The sequence below is a fragment of the Neoarius graeffei genome, chromosome 24 (genome assembly GCF_027579695.1).
Source record: "Neoarius graeffei isolate fNeoGra1 chromosome 24, fNeoGra1.pri, whole genome shotgun sequence".
Taxonomy (NCBI): Eukaryota; Metazoa; Chordata; class Actinopteri; order Siluriformes; family Ariidae; genus Neoarius; species Neoarius graeffei.
This window is the reverse complement of record NC_083592.1, coordinates 18,098,419-18,120,203: the sequence shown is the minus strand read 5'-3', so window position 1 is coordinate 18,120,203 and position 21,785 is coordinate 18,098,419. Positions and strand designations below refer to the sequence as shown.

Here is a 21,785-nt window from a genome sequence, read left to right as displayed (position 1 = left end):
TGCCAATTGACCTAATGAGTTGCAATTTGGTCCTCCAGCTGTTCCTTTTTTGTACCTTTAACTTTTCCAGCCTCTTATTGCCCCTGTCCCAACTTTTTTGAGATGTGTTGCTGTCATGAAATTTCAAATGAGCCAATATTTGGCATGAAATTTCAAAATGTCTCACTTTCGACATTTGATATGTTGTCTATGTTCTATTGTGAATATAATATCAGTTTTTGAGATTTGTAAATTTTATTTACAATTTGTACTTTGTCCCAACTTTTTTGGAATCGGGGTTGTATATTATTTATGTAATACATAAAATGCACACGCACTTTCGTGAATCACAATCTTTTATTTCTTATGGACTGGATAAAGCTCTTTGGCCCATGCAGCTCCTAAATGACAGAGTCAAGTTATTGTCACTGATCACAATTCAATCCACTTCAAATTTAAATCATGTGTATAATTGTGTTTGAAAATCAGTAAGGTTGACTTGGATAGTTGCAGTCTAAGAAAATTATTTGTACTCTTTTTCTAATGAATTTTAGCCAAGTAAGTCAAATAAGTAACATTGCAACAATAAATTTTGAATTATTAACATGTATCCAATTAAAATGTTTTAATTACATCTGAAATCTGCTGTGAATTTTGATTATTTGGTGACTCCAAATATTGTTTTCCTTTATTTTTTCCTGTTCTTTTTCTGTTTGTTTGTTTGTTTGTTTCTTGCTCCCGAAGATATGAATACATTTGCAGATTTTGTATGCTTTGTTTTTTCTGTATGCCTTTGATACGCACATTAAGAAAATAAAAACTTTTGAACTGAAGACAAAACAAAAATGACCCGGATATACTTTAGCAATTTTGTTCACGTGACCATGTTTTACAGCGAATGAAAGTACCATGTTCGTTGTTTCACGCATGCGTATAGCTCCCATTGATTTCCCAACGACTTTTGTTATAAATGTTTGTGTGCGCTGGAGTCGTGTGCGTGTGAGTACACGCTTGGAGCATGGACCCTGCATTAACGTAATGCATTCAGTTTAAACTGAAGCCATGTCGGCTCACTGTCCACCCTTTAAGCGTATCTTAAAGTGTATTTTGTCTGATCTGAAACTGTGTGTCATGTTTTCACGGTTTCTCTGTACACCGGTCTTCTCTCATGGCAGAATCAATGTAAACACGCCGTTCGAGAGTGATACGGAGCCACATCGGATCATTCAGCACTCGTCCCAGCGCCATTCAACTCATCAAACAAAGGATGTAATAACACATGTAAAGAGGATCTCTATTGAGGGCAACATAGGTAGGGAATAACATCATTAATAACTTCCTTTTAACCTCTGTGCGTGCTTTAAAATGTTACGCGCGTCCATGAAGACAGCAGGTGTTCTTCGGTGTGGTCCAGCTCTCTTATTCTTACAGATACAGCCTTGCGGTTTGTCTGTAATATGTTCTACACAAATGCAAGAATGAATGAAGACATACTGTACTTGTGAGTTGCATATCTGAGGCTTGGGATTGAAAGTCCCATGCCTATTGTCTTTTCTTGAACAAGACCATTTAATCCCCAACTGCGTTTAGTTTGGATTTTCTTACTTGTAATTTGGATGCAAACAGATGTGAAAGAAATTAACATGAACTGTTGCTTATTGTTATGTGACAGTACAATGAGAGTGAAGCACTTAAAAACATCTCTAACCAGCAGAATCTGTAATAAACAAAGGCATGACTGACTAAATAAAGAAAAAGTAATGAACATAGAAAACAAGATTGTCACAGCATATATAAATTGTTATTCCAGGTGATTCCTTATTATTATTTTTTATATGTTAGTATTATATGTGGCTATCTTAACTTGACTGCTGTCATATTGCACTGTATCTTTTGGAAACTTCAGCGGTTGGGAAGTCCACTTTTGCAAGGTTGCTGAGCAGTGCACGGCTAAACTGGGAAGTCACAACTGAACCTGTTAGCAAATGGCAAAATGTTGAAAAGGCAACTTCACAAATAAGACAGGTATGAATCTCCTGTCATCCTTGCCTTCATTTGCCTTTCAAAAACTGGACTTTGGTACCACTTATGGACACTGAAGTAGCAGCTCACGATTATAATCCAACAATAGCTGCTTTTGTTGTAAACCTAATAACATTTCCTGTTCATATTACATTTTACACTATCCTTGCTCTTTTCCTGTAGCCAGTGCCATCTACCCAGCAAACGACCAGCAACCTGTTGCAAATGATGTATCAAGATCCCAAACGCTGGTCATACACCTTTCAAACATTTTCCTGCATGACCCGTATGCGCATGCAGCTGCAGCCGCCTCCTGCACGGTTCCTGCAAGCAGGAGATGTTGCTGTACAGGTGTATGAACGTTCCATTTACAGTGATAGGTGAGTTCATGTACACAGACATCTTAATTTCAGCTAATTCTCATCAGTGATTTCCTGTCTCTGATGTTCAAGTTGCGATTCCATTTCCTTTTCAGGTATATTTTTGCTCAGACCATGTTTGACCTAGGCAGTATAAACTCCACAGAATGGGTTGTATATCAGGACTGGCATTCCTTTCTTGTTGAGCAGTTTGGTCCTAAGGTACAACTAGAGGGAATCGTATACCTTCGGGCACCTCCACAGGTCAGTGATGTTTAAAAAAATGCATGAAATTTGTGTATGAAATATTAGAATAAAGTACTTTATCGATCAAATGCAGAGTGCACAGGAACATTCAACATATGATCAATCCATGTATATAAAATGCATACTCAGTACAATAACAGTATGAAATCTAACAGTCAAACAACAGAACAGCTGAGACAGTAGTTGCAGCTGTAGCATGAATGATGGGTTTATATTAATGTGCTCGTTCTAATACGTTACTATTTCTATATAGTCGCTGCTCGTACACATGGATTTGTATAGCGTTGTTGATGTGAAGTTTTTTTGTTAAGAGACTTTCATTTAGCATTTATGGAAGGAGTCACAGTGCTTTGTAGTGTTTCTCAGCACAGGAAGGAACATAAGACAACATATATTTTCTTTTCCAGTTTCTGAATAAAGTGAAAAGCTGATTTTATTTTATGTTTTTTTGAGAGATAATGAGAGAGAGAAAATGCTGGAATGACAATTTATTGTTGATGTAGCATAAGCAATAACCTATAAACCATTTAAAAAGTGTGATGTGTCTTTCATAAATTAAGTATTGTAATCATTGGCAAATAGCTGTGCTATAAGTGTAATAAAACGGTCCAGACCATGCTGTTATATGAAAATAATCCACTGGTTTTGGATCATTTTGGGTTATTTCCATTTTATCATTGGATTACCACTGGGTAGTATTGGTCACCTCGTACCACTAACAAAATTTATTTTCATATAACCACACAGCCTGTTGTGCATTATTCCTGAAATATGGCATGTCTGCAAAAATAATAAAAAGTAATGTCTCTGGCTGTATGGATATGAAGATATATAAATTCAGCAAAACAGACTTCATGTTAAAATTATAATGATTTTCCTGGTTACACAGTTGGACTTTATGACTACATAGGACACTGTTATAGAAGCAAATTATTTATGATCATGCCATCTGTTATCACCCAAATGAGGATGGGCTCCCTTTTGAGTCTGGTTCCTTTCAAGGTTTTTTCCTTGTGTCATCTGAGGGAGTTTTTCCCTGCCACCGCCGCCACAGGCTTGCTCATTGGGGTTCAGTTAAGGATAAAATTCGCTCATGTTTAAAGTCTTTAATTTTCCGTAAAGCTGCTTTGCGACAGTGTTTGTTGTTAAAAGCGTTATACAAATAAACTTGACAATTTCTGTTGATCTGAAGTCATTATATAACATTTGTTGTTGCTGTTTACTGGATGAAGTTTTAGTACCTCTGAGACTCTTTCTCGAGGGAAAACCTGGTCAAACTGGGGGGGAGAAAACAACCATTTCTGCAGTATGTTACCATTCAGGTGTTTCCAGTAGCCAGGTTGAAGCTTCTCATTGCTAGGAATTTGGCAAAAGGCCAAAAAAAACTTTTAAACGTGTCTTTTGGGCTTTTTTTTTTAAACTATTAAAGATGCATGTTGTACAGTCATTCTGCCCCAGAAAAAAGAATAATTCTACAAAATAATTGAAAGCTCAACATTGACATGAAATTCATGTCTGTGTATTTAATTCCATAAATTTAGGATGCTGTGTAAAACGTAAGTAAAAAACCAGAATGTAACGATTTGCAAATCTCGGAAACCCTAGTAGTAGTAGGCCTCCGTCAGTCGTGTCGACTATGGTGGTGCGCCCCGGTTGCGGGTTCCAGTCTGTTTGATGCAACTTCGACTGTGGTTGGTTAGTCTAATGCGGGAGAGACATGATCTTCCACACTTGACACGTATGTAGACCATCTCTGTGTTTTGGGGCTTGGTTCCTTTCTTCTTCCTATGGGAATGCTTCTCCTTGGCTTGCTTGGTCAGTGTGTCTTCTCCCTTTTTGAGGCCTTCTTTCAGGACATGTTTCCAGCTGGTGCAATTGTCAGCTGTTTCCTCCCAGTTCTCGATGTTGATCCCTATGACTTTCAGGTCGCACTTGCAAACATCTGTGTAATGCAGCTTCAGACGACCAGTGCGCCTCTTCCCAATCGCCAGTTCTCCATACAGGATACCTTTTGGGATGCGCCCATCAATCATGTGATGAACATGGCTAAGCCAGCGTAATCTGTGTTGTCTCAGGAGTGTATACATTGAAGGGAGGCCAGCACGGGACAGCACCTCTGTATTTGGTACCCTCTCTTTCCAGGAGACTCCAAGGATGCGATGTAAGCAGCGCAACTGAAAAAAGTTCAGTTTCTTCTCTTTATATGCATAAGTTGTCCAGATTTTGCTGCTGTATAATAGGATACTGATTGTACAGGCATTGTATACCACTGATTTGGTCTTCTCCGCAAGTTTCTTGTTTTCCCAGACACGTGATGTAAGTTGTGAGAAGGTAGATGCTTTTCCGATGCGTTTGTTGATTTCAGCATCAAGAGAAAGGGTATCTGTGAGCGTTGATCACAGTGACGTACAACCCCAGTTCCAGAAAAGTTGGGACACTGTATAAAACATAAATAAAAAGAGAATGCGATGATTTGCAAATCATGGAAACCCTATATTTCATTGAAAATAGTATGAAGACAGCATGTCAAATGTTGAAACCGAGAAATGTTATTGTTTTACAAAAAATATATGCTCATTTTTGAATTTGATGTCAGCAACACGTTTCAAAAAAGTTGGGACAGGGGCGTGTTTACCACGGTGTTGCATCACCTCTACTTTTCACAACACTCTGTAAACGTTTGGGAACTGAGGAGACCAATTGCTGTAGTTTTGAAAGAGAAATGTCATCCCATTATTGCCTGATATACAATTTAAGTTGCTCAACAGTTCGGGGTCTCCTTTGTCATATTTTGTGCTTCATAATGCGATAAATGTTTTCAATAGCAGACAGGTCTGGACTGCAGGCAGGCCAGTTTAGCACCGAGACTCTTTTACTATGGAGCCATGCAGTTTTAATATGTGCAGAAAGCAGTTTGGTGTTGTCTTGCTGAAAGAAGGAAGGCCTTCCCTGAAAAAGATTTAGTCTGGATGGCAGCATATTGCTCTGAAACGTGTATATATCATTCAGCATTAATGATGCCTTTCCAGATGTACAAGCTACCCAGGTCATGTGCACTAATGCCCCCTCGTACCATCACAGATGCTGGCTTTTGAACTGTGCACTGATAACAAGCCAGATGGTCCCTCTCCTCTTTAGCCTGGAGGATGTGGTGTCCATGAGTTCGAAAAAAATTTTCTACTTTTGATTCATCAGACCTCAGGACAATTTTCACTTTGCCTCAGTCCATCGTAAAAGAGCTCAGGCTCAGAGAAGGTGGCGGTGTTTCTGGATATTGTTTATATCTGGTTTTAACTTGCATTTGTGGATGAAGTAATGAACTGTTTTCACAGACGATGGTTTTTTGAAGTGTTCCTGAGCCCATACAGTGATTTCCACTACAGACACATGTCTGCTTTTAATGCAGTGCCGCCTGAGGGCCTGAAGATCACAGGCATCCAATGTCAGTTTTCAGCCTTGTCTCTTGCATACAGAGATTTCTCCAGATTCTCTGATTTTTTTAATGATGTTATATACCAGGGGTATTCAATTAAGTCACTGAGGTCCAGTTATTAAATTTTGTCCAAGTAGAAGGTCTGAACTGAAGTCCAGCTTGTGTCTTATAGCCTTCCCCTATGTCCACATTTTCATACGGTTTCAACAATATTTATTGTTCATTTCCAATGCAGGAAATGAACTGAGTGCACAACTATCTCTTTTACCATAAATAAAAGTAGTCCCAGGAAAATAAATTCAAGACCTTTATTTCAGATTAAAGAAAACAGAAACCTCAGAATAAAATAAAAAAGTGCAAACAGAGTGGAATAACTCCTTTTTCTCTTAAATTAAAGAGGTCCCAACCTGAAGAATTGAAGGCCTACACTTCAAGTAAAAAAGTCAACTCAGAAAACATTAACTAAAAAGTGCAAACAGAGCATTGACTTCACATTTTCTCTTCTTTGTTCTTAAAATAAGGAGGTCCCAGCCTAAAAAAATGAGGGCCTACTTTTCAAGAAAAAAAAGTCCATATCTTCAGAAAACAAGTGGCTTTTTGGGAGGGAAATGCAAACAGAACATTTTTCTTTGAACTTTTCTCTTTTAATTCTTCTTTTACTCTTCTTAATGAGAAAAACGGGCATGTGGCTGACCTGCCAGTAATTTAAATCTTGGTTGGAGTGCCATTCTCATGCAGAGATGTAGGTGTTCATTGTTGAGCCTAGAATGGTACTTGGTTTTGACAATGTTCATAGTGGAAAAAGCTGACTCACAGCTGTAAGTTGATCCAAACATAGTCAAGGTGTGCAGTGCTACTTGATTAGACCAGGGAACACACTCCAATGTGTTTATGTTGCCCCAAAATCCACGCTACTTTTAAGGAACATTCATTTGCACGTTGCTGGGCTCTAAATGTATGTGTGATGAGTCGGGTAGACCTGTCATACTGTGCTTGCAGTTGGGTTATTTTGCGTGCCCTCAGCTCGGACTTCAGGGGATAACTTTGCTCAAAAGAGCTGTGCTTTGTTTCGTAGTGGCGCTTCACGTTGCCGCTTTTAATTAATGCCACGTTTTCGGAGCATATGAGGCACACTGGTTTTGAACTGCTCGCCGGAAGAATGAACATATATTTCTCTGTCCATTCATCTTTAAAACAACGATTTTCCTTGTCTACTTTCCGCCACCTTTTGGAGCAAGCCATGTTGTCTCGGTCGGTTGTCTCTGAACTTAACTCTCTTCCTCTCTGCTTGTTGCTCTGCTGTGGCGTGCTGGGTAAACTAACGATTTTATTGGCTCAACTGAGTGAAGCTATTGTCGTATTAACTGGAGTAGCAGTGCCCGCTGTCAATAGCCACGACCGTCCAAAATAATGCTTCATGAAAATTACTTAATCTCGTGAATTTACCATTGGTCACGGGTCCGGACAGAACCATCACTGGGTCCGGATCCGGACCGAGGTCCGCCATTTGGTGATGCCTGTTATATACCACAGATCAGGGCTTTTCAAAGTGTGGGGCGCGCCCTCCCTGGGGGGCGCCAGAGTTCTTCAGGGGGGGCGCAACGTGAGCGACAAAATGGATCGATTTTTAGTACCTAAAGCTACAGTGAGTGAGGACACAAAGTCTGGGCCAAGCAAAAAAACAGAGCCTCCAGGATGTTGCGATTTGCAACTTGAGCACAAATTCAACCAATCCCCGCGAATTCAGGGCGGTGTTGCAATTATATCCAATCACCGCAATTTTCCCGCAAATTTGACCAATCATTGGCGTCGTCTTGAGGTGACATCGACAAACTACCTTCTGCCTTACTTCCGTGTGTTCAAGAGAAGCAGCATGTGCGCAGTGTTGCCAGATTGGGAGGTTTCAAGTGCATTTTGGTGGGTTTTGAACATATTTTGGACTGGAAAACGTCAGCAGTATCTGGCAACACTGAAAGTGTGTTATGTTTACAGTGAAGGACTGTGTGCACTTTTTTTTTTTTTTTTTTACTTAATACAAGAAATTAATGGATGCCAACATTTTTGCCAAAATGGTATTTTCCATTGTTTAGGCAGCTTCAGCATCATACTGTGAGATTCTGTTCAAATTGTTTTTTTTTTTCTTTTATGAAGCCTGAGCCATTTATTTAATTAGTTTATAATTATTGTTTAATTTAGTCTTCAGGAGAGACTGACTGTACACAGTACTAGTATCAGTAGTTTTTTTTTTTCTTATATGAAAGCGGAGGCATTTATATTATATTTGAAGGTAACTTCATGTTGTGCTGTGAGGTTCTCTGCACTTTAACTTTAGAACCAACAGGTGCATTTGGATAAATAAAGCCTATTTTTCTGCATTTTTGTAGTCCTGGTAATCTTTTATATTGGTAAAGTTGTTTATAGGACCATTTCTCAGTGTCTTTGTTTTTTTAATCAATAGTTTTTCAGTAATAACTTTATTTAACATATCACTCAATTTTAATCACAAAAAGAGAAAATCGCAACAATTTCTCGCAACTTTCACTTCCTCCTGCAATGTAATCGCAACAAAAACCTAAAAAACACCGCAACTTTCATCGCAGTTTTTTTTGGAAAACCCCCGCAACATCAGACATTTTAGCCCGCAACAATCACAAAAAAGGCCCGCGAAATCCTGGGGGACTGGAAAAAGAAGGAAGTATGACCACGATTATTTAAAGTTTGGATTTTCATGGACTGGATCTGAAGATGCTCCACTGCCACAGTGTGTTGTCTGCCAAGAGGTGCTAGCTAACGATGCTATGAGATGTTTAAAATGTGTAAAACAAGATGTTTTAAAAAGCACAGATGTTTAAAATGTGAAAAAGAAAAAAGTGTACAACAACCATTTTTTTAAAAATACGAATGGAACATTAAGTATAGCAACAACAAAAATTGTAAGGGGGGGCGTGGTTGTTTATTTGCTCTCCGAGGGGGGGGCTGACTCTCCCACACTTTGAAAACCCCTGCCATAGATGATGTGATCCCTAAATTATTTGCAATTCTACATTGAGGAACGCTATTCTTAAATTGTTGCACTGTTTGCCCATGCAGTCTTTCACAGAGCGGTGAACCCCTCCCCATCTTTACTTCTGAGAGACTCAACCTCTCGGCAATGCTCTTTTTTTTTTTTTTTTTAATCCAGTCAAGTTACTGACCTGTTGCCAATTAACCAATTTTTTTTAGCATTACACAACTTTTTCAGTCTTTTGTTGCCCTGTCCCACCTTTTCTGAAACATGTTGCTGACATCAAATTCAAAATGAGTATATATATATTTTTAAAAGCAATAAAATTTCTCAGTTTCAACATTTGATATGTTGTCTTTGTACTATTTTCAATGAAATATAGGGTTTCCATGATTTGCAAATTACCCCATTCTTCTGTTTTTATTTACAGTTTACACAGCATCCCAACTTTTTTGGAATTGGGGTTGTACGTGAAGTGATGGACGACTTCAAGAACATAGTTGTTGATGGTAATGACTGGTGGAACTTCTGTATCTTGGCTCATGACATTCGTCTTCTTCAGGCTGATGATCAATCCAAAGTCTTTGCAGGGCTGAGCAAATGGGGGTTGTTGCTTTGCTCTGCATTTCTCTTGGAGCTGATGCACGGAGAAGGTCATATCCGCTGTACTCCTCTTTGCACAGAACCCACACTGTGATTCAGGGTAAACACACTCTGCTAACCTTTGGAGTCTATTCAAGAGGACGCGTGCGAACAATTTGCCAACAATACTCAGGAGTGATATGCCCCTGTAATTGTTGCAGTCACTTTTGTCACCCTTGTTCATGTAGAGTATGATGATCTTGGTGTCTCTCATGTCTTGAGGTACTGCTCCTCTGACCCAGCATTGGCACAGGACATCGTGCAGAGGAGCCAGCAGCGTATTTTTGCAGCACGTAATCGGGTCTGGGTGAATACTATCATTTACCTGGTGCTTTCCCTGCTATTAAACTGTTGATTGCCTTGTGTAGTTCTTCTAGTGTTGGCTCTGCATCAGGTTCATCCATAGTTGCTAGGCATGGAATTGCTTCAAGGGCAGAAGGAGTGACCATGTTTTCTCTCGAGTAGAGTTCCAAGTAGTGTTCAACCCACCTCTCCATTTGCTTTGTTCTATCTGTGATGGTTTCACCACTGGCAGATTTCAAGGGTGCTGTCTTGCACTGGACAGGGCCCAGGGCATGCTTGATATCATTGTACATCCCTCTCATGTTGCTTGTTGCAACTGCATTTTAGATGTCCTCACTCAACTTGAGCCACTATTCATTGGCACATGGTCTGGCAGTCTGCTGGACTTTGTTCCTGGCAGCCCTGAGGGCCTGGAGCATCCTGTCACTTGGCGAGTGTTGGTGCTCAATGAGGATGGCACGCTTTGCTTCGATGACAGGAATCCTCTCCTTGGACTTGGCGTCAAACCAGTCAGTGCTTTTGGAGGCCTTTCTCCCGAAGGTGGCAACAGCAGTGGTGTAGATTGCCTGGCGTAGATGCTCCCATTTCTGAGTGGCAGTGGCTCCCATCTGATTAGAGCTCTGCATGGCCTCAAGGGACCTGGCGAATTGTTCAGTTCTTTCTGGCTGACACATCTAGTTGTTTATGCATAGTTTACCCTCTTGCTTGGAGTAATGGAGCTTCTCATCTCATCTCTCTAGCCGCTTTATCCTTCTACAGGGTCGCAGGCGAGCTGGAGCCTATCCCAGCTGACTACGGGCGAAAGGCGGGGTACACCCTGGACAAGTCGCCAGGTCATCACAGGGCTGACACATAGACACAGACAACCATTCACACACTCATTCACACCTACGGTCAATTTAGAGTCACCAGTTAACCTAACCTGCATGTCTTTGGACTGTGGGGGGAAACCGGAGCACCCGGAGGAAACCCACGCGGACACGGGGAGAACATGCAAACTCCGCACAGAAAGGCCCTCACCGACCACGGGGCTCGAACCCAGACCTTCTTGCTGTGAGGCGACAGCGCTAACCACTACACCACCGTGCCGCTAATGGAGCTTCTTTGGATGTAATCTGATCTTGCTGCATACCAGTGAGTGGTCAGTGTCACAGTCAGCACTGTGGTATGTGTGAGAAGCACATGCTTTAGGCAAGAGCATTTTACAATAATCAAGTCCAGCTGGTGCCAGTGTTTAGAGCGGGGGTGTCTCCATTGCCCCTTTTCCACCAAAGCAGTTCCAGGGCTGGTTCGGGGCCAATGCTTAGTTTGGAACCGGGTTTTCTGTTTCCACTGACAAAGAACTGGCTCTGGGGCCAGAAAAACCGGTTCCAGGCTAGCACCAACTCTTTCCTGGGCCAGAGGAAAGAACCGCTTACGTCAGCGGGGGGGCGGAGTTGTTAAGACCAACAACAATAACAAGACCGCGAAAGATCGCCATTTTTAAGCGACGAGAAGCAGCAGCTGTACAAACGTGAAGTCATCCATTATTATTATTATTGTTGTTGTTGCTGCTGCTGCTGCTGCTTCTTCCGTGTTGTTTTTGCTTCGATATTCGCGCCAAGGTTTATGCAAACGTAGCGATGTAACTGACATATACAGGGACATAACTGACGTATACAGCGAGGTAATGACGTGACTTCCCTTAGCACTGCGAGCTATGGAAAAGCAAACTGGTTCTCAGCTGGCTCGCAAGTTGAACAAGTTGTGAACCAGCACCAGCCTGGAACTGATTTGGTGGAAAAGGGGTATATGAGACCCTATGGTGGGGCTTGGTCTGGAAGTAGGAATTTGTCACACATAAATCGTGGTAGGAGCAGAGTTCGAGGAGTCTTTTGGCCATTCTCATTAATTTTTCCTGCTCCAAAATGTTTCAGGCAGGAAGGCCAAGAATCATGATCAGTACCCACTCTTGCATTGAAGTCCCCTAGCAAGGTAACCTGTTTCTTCGAGGGGATGTTCTTTATTGTTGCATCCAGCTTCTCATAGAACTCGTCCTTTGCTTCAGTGGTTGAGTACAGTGTGGGTGTGTATGTACTGACAAGTATGATGGGGCCATCTGTTGAGTTGAGACGGAGTGTAACCAGCCGCGCTGACCCACCTGGTTCCACCATCTTCACCGGAGATTTCTTCACCGCAAAGCCAACCCCAAATTCTCTCAGGCCTTCAGGGCCTTTTCCTTGCCAGAGAAAAGTATAGTCTTTCTCTTTCAGCTGGCCAGCACATGGGAGGCACGTTTCCTGAATTGTGGCTATGTCCACTTGTAACCTCTTCAGTTCGTTGTTGATCACAGCTGTCTTTCAAGCATCTCCAATGTCTTGAAGGTTTTCACAGAGGCCGGTCGTCATCGTTTGAACATTCCAGCATCCCAGTTTAAGAGTTAGTCTCTTTATAAGTTTTCTGTTGCCAGGTGTCGTGTTTGCAGTCCCACTCTCCATGTCTCTACTGTAATCCAGAGGGAAGGGCAGATGCGAGTACAGCTTGGGCAGTGGAAACATCACAGGAGTTGCCAGAATGAATAAGACTGTGTTCACTGTCCTCCTGCCTAAGGGACTCCATCTCCTGATTTGCTTAAGGTTTACTTCTAGAGCCTTTCCCAAGAATGGGTATAGCCACAAGGCAGTGGAGGTTTGAAATCAGAGTTTGCCTTCTCTTATGCCGCTTTTCCACTACCAACGCGGCTGAGTTGGGCTGAGCCGTGCCGTGCTGAGTTGGGCTGAGTCGAGCTGAGTGGGGCTGTTGGAGTTGCATTTCGACTACAACCGCGCTGAACCGTGCTGGCTGGAAGTGGGTGGACACATTGGGTGGAGTTAGCGAAAGTGGGTGGACGTCACGTGATGCCGTTAGGTGGCGCAAACAGTGACATCAGTGATCTTTTAAGCGGTAGTCTCACGACCCGGATAGTAAACAATAAACATGGAGTCGTTAGTGTTGCTGGTCTTGGTGCTATGGCTTGTTGTCACCGACAACGCCAACAGATACTGGCAAGAGCGTATAGATGAGGCGAGGCGCATAAGGCTTCAGAAATTCTCGTAATTCGTAATTCTTCTTCTTCCGGGTTTACGGTGTTTACAGATCCCAGCGTGCTCGCGGGGCGTGTGTGGGCATGTGAGGACACTCCTCCTCACCAATCAGTGCACAGGGGAGTGTCTCCTCACGCCCCTAGCCCCACTTGGCTAGGTTTGGCTCGCTTCAGCCCCACTCCAAAACCGTGCGAGTTTTGGGTGCTAAGTAAAGCTGAAGCGAGCTGAGTCGTGCTGCTCTGAGGTAGTCGAAACGCGAGCCGTATCGGGCTGAAGTGAGCTGAAAGGGGTAGTGGAAAAGGGCCATTAGATGAGCTACCAGCCAAGGTTAATGAGCCTCATCTACCTGAAGCAACTGGTTTTGGGGTCCCAGTGATTCGCCCTTCGCCCCTTCTCCTGTCGGTTTGGAATGGTTCCGCCTCATGAAGGCCAGGAGTTGGACTTGGTTGTCAGAAGCTATTTGAGACGCGTGCCATGGGAGCATTTTGTAGGCAGTGGGAGCTTATCCCCACAGCCACCCCCCAGTTGTAGCAACCTGCATGCTTGTGCGACACGGCTTTCGCAGACAGTTGTGATTTATTGTTGAGCGGGGATAATAGGCGTGCGCGATGTTATTCACCGGCACAACGCAAGGGGGCGCGAAGTCGCTAGGAGTAGTTGGTGGGTGTGGTTAGTGGAGTGTTTATCCTCCGGTTACTTATAATGACTAGAACTGGAGTCGTATAGATGTACGTACTTCCTCACTTCCTCGATCAACCGCTCTTCGTGCTGCTCCATCTTCGCTCGTGTTTTTAAAAATGCCGGTCGTGAAAACAAAACAAACCGGGAAAGTAGGGAAGCGGAAGTGCGTGTACAGCGGATGTAGAGTGGACCAATCAGAGCCCTCTTGTCTGCGAGGCTTCTGCGGTGGTCACAATTTTTGGGAGGTGCGCGCAGAGCGTCTGCGAAGGTGGGGGGGCTACGCAGACACTGTCTGCGACACCGTCTGCGAGGACTGGGTTGTCAGCATAAATTGGCCTTTAGGAACCAAATATTTTTTATTTCGTTTTCCATATAAATCGGAAGCCCTATATTTCATTGAAAATAGTACAAAGACAACATATCAAATGTTGGGAGTGAAATTTTGTTTTTTGTGGCTACTGCCTCATAGAGGCTGTAGCCACTATGTCATTGTGTTGTAAGAATGAGTGTAACAATAGCGCACTGTGCATGCACATACAGATGTTCCTATTAAAATGGCCGGTGAGTGTATACAATTCAGTTCACCATTTGAAATAAATGGACAAGACTAAAGAAATCGCTTTCAGAAATGTTTATGCTTCTTACTGAGGGAAAGTGCGTTCCTATTTTAAAATATACTCCAGGTTGTTCCCCTTTCCTTGCCTTCTTCAGCCAGTGGTCCCATGTGTGATGTAGATGTGACGCACTTCCGAGTTGTTACAGGAAGTTGTTGAAAAGAGTATTGAGACCCCTGAGCTCTAGCGCTGGGCCTTTTCCAGGAAATAAGAGTTTCAGTGATTGCGACAGCGTGTGTATGTCAGCCTCGGTTCAGAGGTTTCAGTTTCAAAAACTGTAAGAGGTAAGAGTAGAATAATATAAAGTACAGACATTTGGTATATTTTACTTCTGTGATTTTTTTTTTTTTTAAATTGTTCATTTTTGGATTGCACTTCATTTTTGTGGCTATTGCCGCATAGAGTAAATATGTATGCAATATTTACTTGCATGGACATGGTATCAGAAAACAATTTTATTTATAAGCAGTAGCCACATGTACCCATAGGGTACCTATTTTTGAAAAAAATATGTTCATTTTGAATTTGATGTTAGCAACATGTTTCAAATAAGTTGGGACACGGGCAACAGAAGACGGAAAAAGTTGTGCAATGCCAAAAAAACCCCAAACAAACTAATTTGGTTAATTGGCAACAGGTCAGTAACATGATTGGGTATAAAAAAGAGCATCCTAAAGAGGCTGAGTCTCTCAGAAGTAAAGATGGGGAGGGGTTCAATGCTCTGTGAAAGACTGTATGGGCGGACAGTGCAACAATTTAAGAATAACGTCCCTCAATGTAAAAATTACGAAGAATTTGGGGATCACATGATCTCTGGTACGTAATATCATTAAAAGATTCAGAGACTCTGGGGAAATCTCTGTATGCAACAGACAAGGCTGAAAACTGACTTTGGATGCCTGTGATCTTTAGGTCCTCAGGCGACATTTCATTAAAGCAGACACGTATCTGTAGGGTCATTCCATGTCAAATCAACCAAAATTCAAAGGTTTTCCCACCTCAAATTTTTAATTTTGATAATTTTTCTTCCAGTGATAGATACACATATATGATGACCAAAGCCCAAATATTAGGTCTCTGTGATGATCTATGAGCTCATTTCAGCCCAGTTTGCATAAGGGGGATCAAAATTACAATTTTCGCCTATAATTTGGAGCAAAATTAGGGCTATAAAAAAGACATTTATGATGGCCATATATTCATTATTTTGCTTGTACTGTAAGTTTGGGAGGTATGTTTTAGGATTTGGGCATCATTATCATCAGCTTTGAACATACAGTGGTGCTTGAAAGTTTGTGAACCCTTAGAATTTTCTATTTTTCTGCATAAATATGACCTAAAACATCATCAGATTTTCACACAAGTACGAAGAGTAGATATAGAGAACCCAGTTAAACAAATGAGACAAAAATATTATACTTGGTCATTTATTTATTGAGGAAAATGATCCAATGTTACATATCTGTGGGTGGCAAAAGTATGTGAACCTCTAGGATTAGCAGTTAATTTGAAGGTGAAACTTGAAGTCAGATGTTTTCCATCAATGGGATGACAATCAGGTGTGAGTGGGCACCCTGTTTTATTTAAAGAACAGGGATCTATCAAAGTCTGATCTTCACAACACATGTTTGTGGAAGTGTATCATGACACAAACAAAGGAGATTTCTGAGAACCTCAGAAAAAGTGTTGTTGATGCTCATCAGGCTGGAAAAGGTTGCAAAACCATCTCTAAAGAGTTTGGACTCCACCAATCCACAATCGAACAGATTGTATACAAATGGAGGAAATTCAAGACCATTGTTACCCTCCCAAGGAGTGGTCGACCAACAAAGATCACTCCGAGAGCAAGGCGTGTAATAGTTGGTGAGGTCACAAAGGACCCCAGGGTAACTTCTAAGCAACTGAAGGTCTCTCTCACATTGGCTAATGTTAATTCATGAGTCCACCATCAGGAGAACACTGAACAACAATGGTGTGCATGGCAGGATTGCAAGGAGAAAGCCACTGCTCTCCAAAAAGAACATTGCTGCTCGTCTGCAATTTGCTAAAGATCACGTGGACAAGCCAGAAGGCTATTGGAAAAATGTTTTGTGGACGGGTGAGACCAAAATAGAACTTTTTTGGTTTAAATGAGAAGTGTTATGTTTGGAAAAAGGAAAATACTCTATCCTAGCATAGGACCCTTATCTCATCTGTGAAACATGGTGGTGGTAATATCATGGTTTGGGCCTGTTTTGCTGCATCTGGGCCAGGACAGCTTGCCATCATTGATGGAACAATGAATTCTGAATTATACCAGCGAATTCTAAAGGAAAATGTCAGGAGATCTGTCTATGAACTGAATCTCAAGAGAAGGTGGGTCATGCAGCAAGACAACGACCCTAAGCACACAAGTTGTTCTACCAAAGAATGGTTAAAAAAGAATAAAGTTAATGTTTTGGAATGGCCAAGTCAAAGTCCTGACCTTAATCCAATCAAAATGTTGTGGAAGGACCTGAAGTGAGCAGTTCATGTGAGGAAACCCACCAACATCCCAGAGTTGAAGCTGTTCTGTACGGAAGAATGGGCTAAAATTCTTCCAAGCCGTGGTGCAGGACTGATCAACAGTTACCGGAAACATTTAGTTGCAGTTATTGCTGCACAAGGAGGTCACACCAGATACTAAAAGCAAAGGTTCACATACTTTTGCCACTCACAGATATGTAATATTGGATCATTTTCCTCAGTAAATAAATGACCATGGATAATATTTTCTCATTTTTTTTAACTGGGTTCTCTTTATCTACTTTTAGGACTTGTGTAAAAATCTGATGATGTTTTAGGTCATTTATGCAGAAATATAGAAAATTCTAAAGGGTTCACAAACTTTCAAGCACCACTGTACATACTCATGTCAGAGCAATATGCTGCCATCCAGACAAAATCTTTTTCAGGGAAGGCCTTCCTTCTTTCAGCAAGACAATGACAAACTGCTTTCTGCACTTATTAAAACTGCATGGCTCCATAGTTAAGAGTCCGGGTGCTAAACTGTCCTGCCTGCCGTCCAGGCTTGTCTCTCATTCAAAACATTTGGTGCATTATAAAGTGCAAAATACGACAAAGGAGACCCCGCACTGTTGAATAACTGAAATTGTCTATCAGGTGAGAATGGGGCAACATTTCTCTTTCAAAACTACAGCAATTGGTCACCTTAGTTCCCAAACTTTTAACTATTGTTAAAAGTAGAGGTGATGCAACACAGTGGTAAACATTCATTTGTCCCAACTTTTTTTAAAACGTGTTGCTGACATCAAAATGAGCATGTTTTTAAAAAATAAAATAAAACTTATCAGTTTCAATATAGGGTTTCCATGATTTGCGAATCATGTTCTGTTTTTTTTAATTTACGTTTTACAGTGTCCCAAATTTATGGAATTGGGGTAGTACTTCTAACTGCAACTGTATTGTCAGTTAGAAAAGGGCATGTCAACTGGGATTTCTTAGTTTGTGTTGTGCATCATTATGCCTCCACTATTAGATGGTTGGAGGTATTATGTATTCATGTTGTCTTTGTATCTATCTGAGATTCTTGTTGGCGCCATCTGAACACCAGCTAAATGTTTGTAGTATTCATGTGGAATTATCACTGTAACCAGCAGGTGAACTGATTGTTTTGGAAGTGATCCAAACAGGGTCAAGGTCACAGCAAGGTCAAATGTCTGAAATTATTTTCTTCAGTTCCTTTATTCATGTTTGAAGTATTTTTAAGGTATTTCAGGCATACAAATTAGTAACCAGAAATTGTTCGCAGCGAAGACATCACCATCAAGTTAAACTTATTTTGCAGTATACTGTAAACATGTGAGAGAAATTCTAGTCTAGGATGAAATTTACAGCTGTTGTCTCATAGACCTGCATGGAGCGTCTGATCCGCCGAGGTAGAGAAGAGGAGCAGGGAATACAGCTGGACTACCTTGAGACGCTACATAAACAGCATGACAACTGGCTCATAAACAAATCTACAAAGTGAGTTTGCCTGTCATTCAGTGGTTGGTCATTGGTCTATTATTGGTGGCACTGAAATAAATATAAGCAGTCAAATGTGTGTACTGTATGATAGAAATTTATAAATAGCTTCCTTGAATTGCTAAATAGTTATACATTTAAGAGTTTGTTTACCAACTACTGTAATGCCTTGAAAATAATAAAATCTAAGTTTTAACCTTTCACCTGTAGGGTTCACTTTGATCATCTGAAAAATATTCCAGTTCTGGTGCTAGATGGTAGTCTGGAGTTTGAGAGTGACTCTGAGATACAGACCAAATTTATAACGGAGGTAGTGTGTGTTTGTTTTACTCTGCATGTACTTCTGAATTGAAAAAATATGGTACAACCCCAGATCAGAAAAGGTTGGGAGAGTATATTGAAATTAAAACTGAAAATAATGATTGGTAAATTATCTTTGACATGTATTGCACTCAAAACAACAACAGCATGTTATTTGAGGTTTTACCTCATGAATTTTATTTTACTTTTTTTTTCAAAAATAAACAGTTCAACTTTAATTCTTGCAACATACAAAAAAAAGTTAAGATGGTAAAGCATTTACCACTTTGTTTCCATTCCTTCTGACAACACTTAAAAGCTGTTTAGGGCTGTTCTTCCACAGCCATGCCTTTTGTAATGTGTGCAGAATGCAGTTTTGCTTTGTCTTGTTGTAATGTCCCTGGAAAGGGTGTCATTTTGAAGGCAGCATATCTTGCTCCAAAATCTCAATGTACTTTTCTGCATTAATGCTGTCATCACAGAAGCGTGAGTTAGCTTTTGCCAAGGGCACGGACACAACGCCGTACCAGGATAGACCCTGGCTTTTGGACTTGTTCCTGGTAATAGTCTGGATGAGCCTTTTCATCTTTTCTCTGGACCATATGGTGTCCATTTCTTCCAGAATAAGACCTGGAACACTGAATAGTCTGACCACAATACATGTGTCCACTATGTGATGGTACACCCAAGGTGCCTCTGAGCCCAGAGAAGTCAACAGTGCTTCTGGACCCAGTTAATATCTCGTCTCGTCTCGTCTTCTTCCCCTTATCCGGGACCGGGTCGCGGAGGCAGCAGTCTAAGCACGGAAGCCCCAACTTCCCTTTCCCCAGACACCTCGGCCAGCTCCTCGGGAAGAACACCAGGGCGTTCCCAGGCCAGCCGAGAGACATAGTCCCTCCAGCGTGTCCTGGGTCTTCCCCGGGGCCTCCTCCCAGGGGGACATGCCTGGAACACCTCCCCAGGGAGGCGTCCAGGAGGCATCCGAAAAAGATGCCCGAGCCACCTCAGCTGATTCCTCTCGATGTGGAGGAGCAGCGGCTCTACTCCGAGCCGTTAATATAATATAACCAGTTAATATAAGACTTCCTATTTGCACAGTAAAGTTTTAACTGGCATTTGTGGCTGTAACTCCATATTGTAGTGCTTGACAAAGGTTTGCCAAAGTAATCCCAACCCCATGTGGTTATCAGCTGAAGATGAATGATGGTTCTTGATGCAGTGCTGCCTCAGGGATTGGAGATCATGAGTGTTCAGCTTAGGCTTGTGCCCTTGCCCTGCAGATTCTTTGAATTGTTTAATATTATGCACCATAGAAGGTGAAATATCCAAATCCCTTCATATCTTTCTTCGAGGAACATTTGCTTTTAAATATCTCACCAATTTCCTCACGCTTTTGTTGACAAACTGTAGATCCTTGGCCTGGACACTGATTTTGTACCAAATCATGATTGCAATCACTTGTTGACCTCACATCTGTTTCAAATCACATTATTTCAACTCATTACTGGCTCTAAATTTCCCCCATCCCAACTTTTTTTGGAATGTGCTGCAGGCCTGAAATGCAGGAATGGATGTCTGTTAACACATGAAATGAAGTTGACCAGACAAAACATGAAGTATCTTGGGTTCCTACTGTCAGCAATGAAATACAAGTCAAAGTAAATTTCAAAGTCACCGCTTCCTTTTTTAAAATTTGCATTTTCCATACTGTCCCAAATTTTTCTGATTTGGAGTTGTATATGTAATCTGATTTTTCTCTTCATATTACTGTGGTGTGTGTGTGTGCATGCGCACGCACAAGCTTACTGCCTAAAGCCTTTGGTTATATTTGTTCTGCTTGAGAGAATATTCACTATAATTCAGTGATAAAGTATTTTTGTTTTAGGTCACTAAATTCTTCCAGGAGTTCTGAATATCCAAGGAAAGGACCAAACACAAGTCTCAGACCAGTGGACCGTCTGCTGATTATCCTCGATTTATACAGTTTGTATTAGCTTTTAATTTTTTTCAGTACTTGACAACCTCACATAACTATATTCATCGTGATAGTTATTCAGAGTTACAAAGTTCTGAAGACTATGAAACCTTTTTTTCTTTCCATGGACAATCTATAAATTTATATGTATACAGCTGAGTATGCACATTTTTAGGAATGACAAAATAAACTTGAATAACCTGGTTACACAAGAGTGCACATCCATTTTATAATGTGGTATGTGATTGCTCAGAATTAACCAACCACATCTCATATTCATGTTCCCAAGTAATCATCATGCACCTGGCATCAGTGATTTTGCAGAACCATGGCCTCACTTTTTGTTTATAAATGCCTTGAGACCTCAAGAATGGGATAGGAATAGTTTTAAGCGTTAACAATAAATCTAATATGGTAATTTTTATGATTAAAGTGATTCATACAGGTAGTGGTCTGAGTGAATGACCTTGACATCTGTGACGTCACAGCAGGAAGGCTATCGGTCTCCTTGCCATTTTCGCTATACTAAAAGACCGAGCTAACTGCATCTTCGAGCCTCCATTTTGAGCTAATTTATCACCATGCCCTGTAGATGTGTTGCTGGCGGGTGCAGCAACACGACAGAAGGTGGATTTATGTTGCATTCATGGCCCAAGAATGTTCAAACGGCAAAGATTTGGACGCATTTTGCAAGAAATTCACAGATTGGGTGCCTATGAAATGGTCTCTCCTCTGCTCTGCACATTTTACTGAGGACTCGTATGAAACCTCTGATCTGTTGAGGAGCGTTGGCTATAAGCCCTATTGAAAGAGGGTGCAGTACCAACAATTAAAGGAAAAGAAAATTACAAGAAAAGTAAAGTAAGTTCAGTTGCACCAGTTCTCCCAGAGTGTGAGCCGAGTAGTAATGGCGGAGTCCTCAGTATGGAGAAAATGGAGAATGAGTGCACCAGTCATCAGATTTCTCCGCTGGATACCCTTTTTAAAAAAAAAAAAAAAATTATTTTTCCCCCCCCGCTGGATATGCTTGTGTAACCTACTTCAGCTCACACTATTAAGAGTAACTGCTGGAGGTTGCAGATGCCTATACCACTATATGTTTACCTTTTGGACCAGCACATCAAAAGATTAGGCTCGCT

General features: G+C 41.3%; 1 protein-coding gene across 2 annotated transcripts; it reads left to right on the top strand.

Moving 5' to 3' along the window:
* Positions 1–899: 899 nt before the first annotated feature.
* Positions 900–20,866, top strand: dguok (deoxyguanosine kinase). Of its 2 annotated transcripts, XM_060906849.1 has the most exons (8): positions 900–1,014; positions 1,155–1,291; positions 1,886–2,004; positions 2,185–2,381; positions 2,477–2,624; positions 18,256–18,371; positions 18,582–18,681; positions 20,557–20,863. In XM_060906849.1, the coding sequence occupies exons 1-8, from the start codon at positions 998–1,000 to the stop codon at positions 20,581–20,583; spliced, it is 861 nt and encodes a 286-aa protein (XP_060762832.1). In that variant the 5' UTR covers positions 900–997; the 3' UTR covers positions 20,584–20,863. The 2 variants fall into 2 exon arrangements, with proteins under 2 accessions (XP_060762832.1, XP_060762831.1); XM_060906848.1 differs by lacking the exon at positions 900–1,014 and having other exon boundaries at positions 1,021–1,291; positions 20,557–20,866.
* Positions 20,867–21,785: the final 919 nt, after the last annotated feature.